This window comes from Ictidomys tridecemlineatus, chromosome Y (assembly GCF_052094955.1).
Source record: "Ictidomys tridecemlineatus isolate mIctTri1 chromosome Y, mIctTri1.hap1, whole genome shotgun sequence".
In the NCBI taxonomy this organism is placed as follows: domain Eukaryota; kingdom Metazoa; phylum Chordata; class Mammalia; order Rodentia; family Sciuridae; genus Ictidomys; species Ictidomys tridecemlineatus.
Genome location: NC_135494.1, coordinates 5835166 through 5847426, shown reverse-complemented (window position 1 = coordinate 5847426; position 12261 = coordinate 5835166). Strand labels below are relative to the sequence as shown.

At 32.1% G+C, this 12261-nt stretch overlaps 1 protein-coding gene across 13 annotated transcripts in view; it reads left to right on the top strand.

The window, feature by feature from the left end:
* LOC144372005 (ubiquitin carboxyl-terminal hydrolase 9X-like) overlaps positions 1-11478 on the top strand; it is a 123721-nt gene extending 112243 nt beyond the window's left edge. For 11 of the 13 annotated variants that reach the window (XM_078035404.1, XM_078035402.1, XM_078035400.1 and 8 more), the window contains 9 exons: positions 159-387; positions 915-1044; positions 3542-3727; positions 3982-4202; positions 4289-4377; positions 7394-7550; positions 7873-8085; positions 8604-8699; positions 10059-11478. In XM_078035404.1, the coding sequence (XP_077891530.1) occupies positions 159-387; positions 915-1044; positions 3542-3727; positions 3982-4202; positions 4289-4377; positions 7394-7550; positions 7873-8085; positions 8604-8699; positions 10059-10190 (1453 nt within the window). In that variant the 3' untranslated portion in view covers positions 10191-11478. Of the gene's footprint in view, positions 1-158; positions 388-914; positions 1045-3541; positions 3728-3981; positions 4203-4288; positions 4378-7393; positions 7551-7872; positions 8086-8603; positions 8700-10039 lie in introns of all 13 variants that reach the window. The other 2 variants (XM_078035408.1, XM_078035411.1) reach the window with 2 other exon arrangements.
* The last annotated feature ends 783 nt before the right edge of the window (positions 11479-12261 follow it).

The following is a 12261-nucleotide window of genomic DNA, read 5'->3' as shown; positions in this document are numbered from 1 at the left end:
TTCATTCTTTAACATGGAAATAGATAGTCACCTGGCTTCATATTTGTACTATAACCAATCATGATCATTATTTGGTTCAGAGAACTCTTTGTTTTCGTTATAGCAACCAAAATAAGCATATTAATAAAAATTCATAATCATAGATGTTTCTATTTTAGGTATGATGCTTTGTGCATTCTTCTTCGTCACAGCAAGAATGTGCGTTTTTGGTTTGCTCATAATGTTCTTTTTAATGTATCAAATCGTTTCTCTGAATACCTTCTGGAGTGCCCTAGTGCAGAAGTGAGGGGTGTGTTTGCAAAACTTATAGTATTTATTGCACATTTTTCCTTGCAAGATGGTTCTTCTCCTTCACCTTTTGCATCGCCAGGTCCACATTGTAGTCAGGTAACTGCATACTTTCTTTCTAATTAAATACTTGAAAGTAAGGTTTTCTTTGAACAGGTGTAAAGAAGCATATTTATGTGCCTGAGTATGACATATTTACCATGCAGAAATGTGTCTACACATAAATGTTATGATACTGTGGTTCCTAAAAATTATTTTATGATAGTGAAAATAGTGATCATTAATCATTAATCTGAAAAGATGAAGAGAAGTTTCTATGAGTCACTTGTAGTTATTTAGTAAATTTTAAGGCCTGTATGCTGATTTATAATAACATAATTAATAATTACAAAATTTGTTAAGTATCTTGAATGCAAAAATTATAACATGCATTATTATTTTTACAATTTAAACATTATAAAGGATCTTTATTGCAGTTCTTTTTTCTCACAAAGCAATTATGTTTAATAATTTATTTCATGAAACTTTTACAGTATTTATGAACATGATTTTTTTTATGCAAATAAAACTATACAGTTTATAAATGCTGTTGCTGATAAAAATAACTAATAGTTTATTATTCACAGACATCTGATAACTTGAGCTTGAGTGACCACTTACTAAAAGCAGTATTAAATCTCCTGAGAAGGGAAGTTTCAGAACATGGGCGTCATTTACAACAATATTTCAATTTGTTTGTAATGTATGCCAATTTAGGTAAGAACTTTTCATAACTTTCAATTTGTTTTATATTTATATATTAAAAATGAAGAAAAGATTTTAATCAGATGATGAGATGGAATTTGCTTGAGTGTGGCTGTCTGCAAATTTGTGTAAGTTTTGAAGTTTGTTTTTCTTTTTTTTAGTTGTTGAATGGACCTTTATATTTTATTTATTTATATGAAGTGCTGAGAATAGAACCCAGTGCTTCACATATGTTAGGCAAGCACTCTACCATTGAGCTACACCTCTTGACTATAACGTTTTAAATGAAATTTCTCATCTTCTATTATAAAATAACTTAAGCACTTAACCCTTTTGTCTCTAACAGTCAGATTCTATGTCTAATTTATGTTTACATCTCCTAATACTGCTTTTTTGAAAAATATTAACTACCCAGGCCACATCCCACACCAACTGAAAATCCTTAGAGTTAGGGTAAGGTATTACTGGTTTATAAAACTATATTCAATAGTTGTGAACTGTTCCTCACAAATTCGGTTTAGGAATAAGATGAACATCATCATTCTAGATGGCACAACTCTATACCGTGTACAGCTAGAGAAATGAAAGTTATGTTCCATTTGTATATACAATTAATCGAAATGCATTTTGTTATCATTTATAATTAGAACAAGTTGGGTTTTTTTAATATTTATTTTTTGGTTAGACACAATACCTTTATTTTGTTTATTTATTTTTATGTGGTGTTGAGGATCAAATCCAGGGCCTCGCGCATGCCAGGCAAGCGCTCTACCACTGAGCCACAACCCCAGACCAGAATAAATTTTTTTAAAAAAATTGTAAATCACAAATTTAAAAAAAAAAATTATTTTAAATCATATCCTCAAGAATTGAAGTAGTAAGCCAAATACTTTGACACATGTCTAATTATCCAGCAAACCAGTAAAGTAAAGCAGGAAAATCACAAGTTGAAGGCTAGCCTGGGCAACTTTACAAGGTCATGTGTCCAAATAAAATTTTAAAAGGTCTAAGAATGTTGCTTGGTGGCAAACCACCTGGGTTTAATCATCAGTACTAGGCAGTTGGTACTCTCATACAACCATGCATAAAGTCTTTACCTTGAAGTTTTTATTTTAAATGTAAAAATATCCAGGCTGAGCACTCAAAAAACTTATATTCTGTACAGCTATCATTTTAAATATTCCCTGTTCATAAGTCACATATCATTGGTCTATAATAAAATCTAATTATAGTTTCACCTTCCAGGAATACTTTGATATCTTAATGTTAAGTGCATAGGACCAGACATGTTTTAGGGTTTCATTTCTTGGTTTAACAGAAGTGAAGTGGTATGTTTGTAATACATTGTGTAATATCCACAGTATGCTATGGCCAAATATATTAATATTTTTGTGATGAATAATGAATATTCGCATTCACAATAAGGGTGGTGTGTGCTTATATAGCCTATTTCCCTTAAAAGGTTATATTTTATGAGAAAATGAATTACAGTGCCAACTCAAAAAAATTCAAAAAATGATAAACCATATGGAAAATAGTACAGAGGTTCCTCAAAATAAAACTGGTCTCATCCCAGAAACTCCAGTGTTGAGACAGAAGAGTTGCAAGTTCTAAGCCAACCTCAGCAACTTAGACCCTGACTCAAAATAAAAAGATGTGGGGTTGTAACTCAGTATATGTGTGTATATGGGCACATACAAGAATTACTACTAAGTAGTTAGCTGTTAATTCTTCTGTGTACTAAGGGTGATCCCATAATCCTACTACTGGTTATGTCCAACTTTAAAAAAAACAGTATGTCAAATCTGTAGTTCTCTTAAAGCGCTATTCATAAACAGATATTATGTAAAGTATGGTGTATAACAACAAATACACAAACAGTGGAATACAGACATAAAAAAAGAATGATATGGTCATTTGTAATAAAATGGATGAAAATAGAGAATATCATGTTATGTGAAATTAACAAGACTCAAAGAGACAAGCTTCACATGATATCACTCAGATATATATTCTTAAAAGCTGATAAGGAAGAAAATCAAGGAAAAATAGTGTTACGAAGGGGAACCAAAATATTTGAGACCTCTTTTAGCTTCAGGCATCAAAGGTTAAGATAAAAACAAAATGTACATCCATATTAGAAAATAAGAAATGTAGAAACAACAAATATAGGTATTTTATACCCTATGCACTTAGCTTAGATAAACAGTTTCTGACTTTCCTTAGGAGGATGAGAATTGCTAGAGAATTTAGGCTAGACCATTCTAACCTAAGATGCTAGAAAGTACATTTTCCTGAGTACCTCTATAATTGGAATGCCAGAGCTGTTGTCATTTCACAGTGATAATATTTAATCTTAATTTTCTACATTCTTTCTATATTGCTATATTCCAGACAGACGATCACTGTAATTATAAAATTATGAGAAGCTATGATAATTACCTTTTAATTACTTAAGCACTGTCCTTCCTAATATTTTTTAACAACTTATTTGTACCCTTTTTCATAGGTATTGCGGAAAAGACACAGCTTCTGAAATTGAACGTACCTGCCACCTTTATGCTTGTATCTTTAGATGAAGGACCAGGTCCTCCAATCAAATATCAATATGCTGAATTAGGCAAATTATACTCAGTAGTGTCTCAGCTGATACGCTGTTGCAGTGTTTCATCAAGAACCCAGTCTTCAATCAATGGTAAAGTAGAATGTTCCATTCTTTATAGTAGTTTTAAAATAATGTTCATTATGAACACTTCTTGACTGAAAGTAATTCTCAAGATTAATTTTTACAATTTTACATTTTATTATCTTGTAATATGTGGTCTTATGAGTTTTGTTACTATGCCTAGGAGGCTTAAGTTCAGAGTTATTTTCTTGAAATAATAAATTTAGTATTATGATTGTGTGGACAAGTCTGTTGGCTTTTCATTAATGTCAAATCTTTCCTAGGTAATCCCCCCCTTCCCAACCCTTTTGGTGATGCTAATTTATCACAACCTATAATGCCAATTCAGCAGAATGTGGCAGATATTTTATTTGTGAGAATAAGTTATGTGAAGAAAATTATTGAAGACTGCAGTAACTCAGAGGAGACCATTAAGTTACTTCGGTTCTGCTCCTGGGAGAATCCTCAGTTCTCATCTACTGTTCTCAGTGAACTTCTCTGGCAGGTTAAATAAATATTAACTTTTATTTGTATGTAATTTATTCATACTCCTTTAAGTATTTATATTTACTATGTTTTACCTATTTTTAGGTTTCCTATTCATATACTTATGAACTTCGGCCATATTTGGATCTACTTTTGCAAATTTTACTGATTGAGGACTCCTGGCAGACTCACAGGTGGATACTTTTGCTACCAGCATTAATTATTTCTCCCAAGTTCTAGAAATAAGTGCAAATGCCAATTAGCAAATATGGTTTCAGTTTTGGGAGCTCTTTCAGTGTATTGAGAATGGGGGTTGAACTCGGGTTCTTTTTTCTATTCTGGAAGTGCTGTTTATGCCCCTAAACAAGACAGAAGTATTATAGCTCAGTCCAGCCCCCTGATAGTTCCATGCCTAGTCTTTTGAGAAACTTCCATACTGATTTCCACAGTGATTGTACTAATTTACAATCTCAGCAATAGTGTAAAAGTGTTCCTTTTAATTCATATCCTCCCAGCATTTATTACTGTTTGTATTCTTGCTGTCATTATTTCCTGAGCTGTAAGGGTCCTGATGAGAGAGTTGCCTGTTTCTGTATGCTGGAGTATTGACCCTGCATTTCTTCTGAGAGTTGTTTAGTTTCTAGTCTTAATATTTGTGTCTTTGACCCATTTTTAGTTGATTTGAAAACCAGTTTCCCAACACCTTTGTTTAAAAGTCCTTTTCTTTGATGTTTGTTTTTTGGCTGCTTTGTGAAGGATCAAATGATTGTATCTGAGTGAGTTTGTATCTGTCTTCTATTTTGTGCCATACCATCCATTTTTAATTACTATACCTCTGTATTATAATTTCAAATCAGTTTTTGCAAGGCCTCTAGCATTTTTTAAAATTTGTTTGTTTGTTTTTACTGAGTTGCTTTGACTCTTCTGGGTCTTTTATCTCAAATGAATTTGGATCTTCTGGGTCTTTTATTCTTTTTTTTTTTTTTAATATTTATTAATTTATTTTTTTTTTTAGTTCTCGGTGGACACAACATCCTTATTGGTATGTGGTGCTGAGGATCGAACCCGGGCCGCACGCATGCCAGGCGAGCGCGCTACCGCTTGAGCCACATCCCAGCCCGGGTCTTTTATTCTTTCAAATGAATTTTGGGGCATTTTTCCCCCCTAGTTCTGTGAGGAATGTTGTTGATATTTGATGGGGATTATACTTGATCAGTATATTGCCTTTTGGTAGTATGGCCATTTTACCATATTAATTCTTCCAGTCAGTGAACATGGGAGATCTTTCCATCTTCTTCAGTCTTCCTTCTTCAGTATTCTAAAATTTTTATTACAGAGATTTTCATCTCTTTGGTTAGATTTTTTCTGGGTTTTGTGTTTTTGTGTTTTTGGTTCTTGGTTTTGGTTGATTTTGTTTTGTTTGTTTATTTGAGACTATTGGGAATGGATTGATTTTCTGATTTCTTTGTTGATGTTCAAAGTCATTGTTGGTATATAAGAAAGCTATTAATTTCTGTATGTTGATTTTATAACTTGCTATTTTGCTGATTTGTTTATTAGCTTTGGCAGTCTGGTAGAGATTTTTGGATATTCTAAATATAAGATAATATAATGTAATATAATATTATCTACATACTTACTGTGGTACCAAAAAGTAAATAAAAACTAAATTATTTTGGAAAATAGTAAACTTTCAATTCAAAATCAATAGAAAATGTGTGAAGTATTGCTTGAACTGTTGTGCATAAATAACATTTATTTTATTCAATTAACAGTATTCATGAGGTATTATAAATCATTTGCTATGTCCAGAAACATAAAGGTAATATTGGTCAAAATTACACATGAAAGCATTTGTCATACCAGGGTACAGTGACACATACCAGTGAAAACCAGTTTCCCAACACCTTTGTTTAAAAGTCCTTTTTAAACAAAGGTGTTGGGAAAGCTGAGGCAAGCTGAGGCAGGAGGATTGCTAGTTCAAGGCCAACCTCAGCAACTCAGTGAGACACTGTCTCTGAATAATGCAAAAAAAGGGCTAGAATTGTGGCTCTGGTTAACCGTGCCTGGCTTCAATTCCTAGTACCAAAAATAAAGAAAGAATTTGACAAAAATATTAAGAATCATGTCATTATTAAGACCAAATGATAAAATAGAATATAGTATTACAACAAGTATCTTAAGAAACCTCGTTTTTGGTTTTTGGTGTTCTGTGGTACTGGGAATTTAACCTAGGGGTACTCTACCTCTAAACTATATTTATAGTCTTCATTTTTTGTTGTTTGTTTTTGAGTCTGGATCTCATTAAGTTACCAAGGCTGGGCTGTCTCGGCTTCATTGGGATTATAGGCATTTACCACTGCACATTGAACATGTTATTTTTTTTGTCTGAAAGAAATTATATTTGAAAGTTGAATTTTCCAAATAAAGATATATACTGTGAATGTCTTGGCTAAAAAGGAAAATTGTCTTTTTATTAGAGTATAATGATTTCTTCTAACTAAGATACAAGTGTATAAAATCAAATTTTTTTCTGTTTACTTTCTGACCTGGTAATGACTCCAAATAAAGTGTGCTTTTGCGTATAATTAATTTTTTAAATTACTATTGAGGAGAGTCATAATTGCCCAAAGTTTTCTATAGCAGTTTAGAAATTAAATGATGTTTTTATAGATCATTATTAAATCAAATTCTGCCATTGTCAGTGGAAAAAAAATCTGCTTTACCTATTATGTATGTATTAAAGATTGATTTTATATATCAAATTAATACACTTTTTTCAGTCAGTGGATTGTAACTTTAAATTCTGAAATATAGTCTTACAAAAATGAGCCAACTAATCAGTTATTCTCACGTGAAGTATTCTTAAAGAAATGTAATTTAACTAATAAAAATAGTGGACTATTGCCCTTAACTCACTTTTACACTTAAGTTTATTATAAAAAAGGATTAGCAACTGGGTTTAGTCACTAGTATTGAAAAAAAAATGTTTAATGTAACAGAATGAGCTCCACAACTTTTTAATTCTATAATGTTAACAAAGCTATGTTAACCTCTCTGGACTTTTTTCCTTCTGTTAAATAAGTTTATTGATACTATTCATTTAGGAAATTGGATTATATCATTACATCATTTACTGAATAGTGCCTAGAAAGCATGTAAAATTTATTTATATCTGGGTTATTTTGTTTTGTTTTGTTTTGTTTTTAGAATTCACAATGCACTTAAAGGAATTCCAGATGACCGTGATGGGCTGTTTGATACAATCCAGCGTGCTAAGAATCACTATCAAAAAAGAGCATATCAGTGTATAAAGTGTATGGTAGCTCTCTTTAACAATTGTCCTGTTGCTTACCAAATTTTACAGGTAATTTCAACCCGGGCAAGGTTGTATGCCTATAATCCCAGCAGATCAGGAGGCTGAGGCAGGAGAATCACCAGTTCAAAACCAGCCTTAGCAATTTTGCAAGGCCCTAAAATAAAGGTCTGGGGATATGGTTCAGTTGATAACCCCTTCTGGTTCAATCCCTGGTACCAAAATAAAGAATTATTCATTATAAATTGGTATAATGCCGAATCCACGTTTTAAAAGATGATAATTATGAAAATTTGGGAACTGCCATTTTAACTTGATTTTGAAAAATTAGTTTCAATAAGTTGAATTTATTTATTTATTTATTTATTTTAAGGGTAATGGAGACCTTAAGAGAAAGTGGACCTGGGCAGTGGAGTGGCTTGGAGATGAACTTGAAAGAAGACCATATACTGGCAATCCTCAGTACACTTACAACAATTGGTCTCCACCAGTACAAAGCAATGAGACCTCAAATGGTTATTTTTTAGAAAGGTCACATAGTGCTAGAATGACACTTACAAAAGCTTGTGAACTTTGTCCAGAAGAGGTAAAAAATGACAATAGAATGGAAGGGGGGAAAAAATTTTTTTTTTCAGTTTAGTTTAGTATTTATGTATTACCAATTGGTAATTGTGGTTTATTTTGTTTTAATGGTTAGCATTAATTACTGACTTACTCTTAATGTTTGGAAGAATTTCACCACCCATTTGTTTTTCTTATCAATTATTATATCTTGGGCACAGTGGTTCACACCTATAATCCCAGGGACTGAGGAGGCTGAGGCAAAAAGGATCACAAGTTCAAGACCAATCTCAGTAACTCATCAAGACCCTATGTCAAAAATTAAAAATTTTTAAGCACTCTTGGGTTAAGTTCCAAAAAGAAATCTGTGTGTGTGTGTGTGTGTGTGTGTGTGTGTGTGTGTGTGTAAAGTAGCTTTAGTAACCAAAATAATGTATTTTTATACTTTTTTTTTCTTTTTTAGTCTTGAGACCTTAAAAGGAGATTAAAAATACAGTTGAAGTTACTTTCATTATCAAATTCTTAATCTCCTTTTAAAATTAGGAACCAGATGACCAAGATGCCCCAGATGAGCATGAGTCATCTCCACCAGAAGATGCAACACTGTATCCTCATTCACCTGGATCTCAGTATCAGCAGGTAAAACGAAAATTTTATATCCCCAAACCAATTTTTGTGTTTCATATTATGAAGGATGTTCTGCTTTTTTCTTAAGTATTTCTGACAGCTCTGGCTGTAAATTTATAAGTTACCTGGAACAACTGTACTAAGAATAGCTATAATTGTCATATTGCAGCATAGTTCATCTTACTTCTATAATATTTCCTTATTAGCTAGGTATCCTTAGAGCCTTAGGCTGTAATTGTAGTTAATAAAATTATGTAAAATCTCATATAAAAATTAAATTGAAGAAACATTAAAAGAAAAAGTATCCTGATTATTTAGCCTCAAGATTCAGTAGCAGGTCAGGCATGGTGTTGCTTGCCTAGAATTCCAGTAATTCTGGTGGTTTAGGCAAAAATAAAATGATAAGTTTGAAGCCATTTTCAGCAACTTAGTGAGATCCTAAATTAACTTAGCAAGACTCTGCCTAAAAATAAAAAGGGGTGAGGTCTCTTTGAGCTCAATCCCCAGTACCAAAAAAAAAAAAAAAATTAGTGGCAATAAAACATTTTTTAAAATCAATAATTTATTTTTAGCAGGTACTTTGCTGGTGAGCAGGTGGTGAAAACAGGAAAAATAGAGATGAAGAAATTTTATGTGAAATTTTTCTTTGAAAAGGGCCATTAAAACAAACAGAACCATAATTACCAATCATTAATACATAAAACTATACTATAAAAATAATTTCATTCTAAGACTGGGGATACAGTTGGTAGAGTGCTTGCATTGCATACACAAGGCCCTGTGTTCTAGCTATTCTATCCCCAGTACCACAAAAAATAATAATAGTATTTATAATTACATTCTATTGCCTCCCCCCTTTTTTAAACTCTCTTCTAGACAGAGTTCACCAGCTTTTTGTGTGATTCTAGCACTATGTGACCTCTCTGTTTGTTATATGTGTACTAAGGATTGCCAATATGATCTTTTGGAAAGACTATACTAACATTAAGCCACAAATATGAGTAATTCAGTTCTATTATATGCCCATTAAATTTAATAGCAGCAGCTATTAAATTTAATGGGCATATAATGAAGGGCATTTGGTAAAGATAGATTGTTAGATCTCATAAACCAGGATTTCTGGTTTGGTAGGTCTGTGGTAGATCACAGGAATTTTCACTTCTAACAAGATTCCAAATGATACAGTTGATCCAGGGGGACCACACAATATATGAATCAATTTACAAGTTCTTTTTAACTACTTTGAGAATTTTTTAAAAAATAATTCCTAAGTTTAAATTCAATTATATTTTAGTCGAATTTTAGCCCATTATTAACATTTCAATTGTAATATGTGAAAATTTGACGTGCAGGTCTCTTTTGCCCTCTTAGAATAATGTACATGGACAGCCGTATATAGGTCCAGCAGCACATCACTTGAACAACCCTCAGAAAAGTGGCCGAGTACAAGAAAATTATGAAGGCGGTGAAGAAGTATCCTCACCTCAAACAAAGGATCAGTGAAATGCACCAGTTTACTGATCCTTTAATATCATGTAGTCTGGACTTACAATCCAAATTTTTCTGTGCCTGATTAAATATTTAAAAGTAGAAAAACTGTTCTAAAATAACATGACGTAAAGATTCTATTTGCTATCTCATTTGTAGAAATTTGGAAAAGATATATATAGTATATGTATGTTTGACTTTTAGTTCTAAAGCAAAACACTTTTTTGATGAAGAGTCAGAAATATTGAAAAACATTAAAGTTCATTTTCTTGTTTTTCTGCTGCATTCTGCAACCAGTATTTCCTGCTTCCTGGCAGTTAAATCAGTTCCTTTATGAAAAAAGTGATAGGGGGTAGTAAAAGAGCGTGTTTATATAATTTCCTGATAATTCTTTATTACTGGAATATAACACTAGTAGGTGCCCTTCCGATTGAGATGGAAAAACTGGTGATGTAACATTGTTTCCAAAACTTTTTCACCATCTTTTTATTCTGGTATTAGGTTAATTATTTTAAAGCTATAGTTACACTATAACTGTTAGCATGGCTTCATACCAGGTTGTATTGCCAATAGAGACAAAATTTCTTGAATGAGATCATTTGTCCCAAAATCACATGTATATTGCTTAAACATTTTATTTCTTATCCTTAAAATAAACAAAAAACAGGAAGGAAGGGTACAATAAAGCAATTTTTAGTTGCACATATGAATGTTCTTCACATTTAATATTTGGTAGTTCCATTTCTTGATGGGATAAAGAATATCTAATAGGAATTGTAAAATTGAAAATATATGCCAATTTTTTCATGCTGGAATATGTGGAACATAATAGGAGAGACTGTATTTTATATATCTTATTTTGTTTTTTGGTAGAATTTCTTAGGTTTTGCTTCTGCTGGATCCCAGCTAACTAACGAACTGTGTACAGCATCAGAATTCACATTACTATTCAGTACTATCATACCAAGATGCCTGGCTGATTTTTAGTCAGTCTCAATTTTACTTCAAAGTAAAGTGGTCCTAGTTCTTTTTCCATTCCAAATTATTGTTAGATATGGGATTTAAGGCGCAAACTTAAGAGGTACCATTTTAGAATAAACTTTTGTTTAGAAGTTCCAACAAATTCTTACTGTCATATTTAAAGGAGAATTGCTAGCTTTTGAATATATGTAATATTTTGGAAGCTGTCTAAAACCCAAATATTCCTGCAACAGATAGAGGCCATCCTTTTCTGTTTAAATATTTTGCTGTTTTGTTTTATAGAAATTATTTTGCTGAATTTCCAAATAGAATTTAAGAAGAATTTTGTGCTGTGGTGTGTTTTTGTTCCTTGTTACTAGGTTGTATTCTTAAAGACTACACGTTAAAATTATTTTGGGGCATTATATGCCTTGGCATAACATTAAATTATTTTAGACACATTAGGTTTTTTATATATATAAAGATTTATTTCTTGACCCATTAGTCTCGGGATTTGGAGAAAGAAATATTAACACTTTTTAAAATTTGCTAATATAGTCTATCTTGAACTCTCTGCACATTTTTATGTAGTTGATTTTTCTTACTCTGTAACTATGTAATATACATTAAGTTTCTTTCTGTCTTCAAAGAGCCACTGACTTTGGTCCTTTGTGATCCAGTTATGTTCAGTTATGTATCTAATCATCAGCAATCTTTGTGTCTTTTCTTCAGTGCAGATTGTTTTTGATATTTTCTGACTCAAAGAGTTCAAAGCAATATATCTACAGTCAGCCCATGTCTGTATTGCTTCAGTACTCCCATAATGTATCCAACTCAAGCAAATGCACTGTGATGTATATGGGTTAATTCCAAACACCTCCCAGTCCTGGAGTGTTCTGATGCTATCAAAATGTCCTATTTTAGTTTCCCTCTTAAATTGCCAAAGGGTTGTGTTACAGGTGGGAATCCATTTTCCATTGTCCAAAAGGATAGGCCATTGACCATCACCTATGGTTTGGGGAGAAAAACAAATGGGGACTTAATGTAAATCACTGTTGCATGTTAATTTTCCAGCACTGGAATAACAGCATGCAGTTCAAACATACAGCTGATTTATATTTTTCTT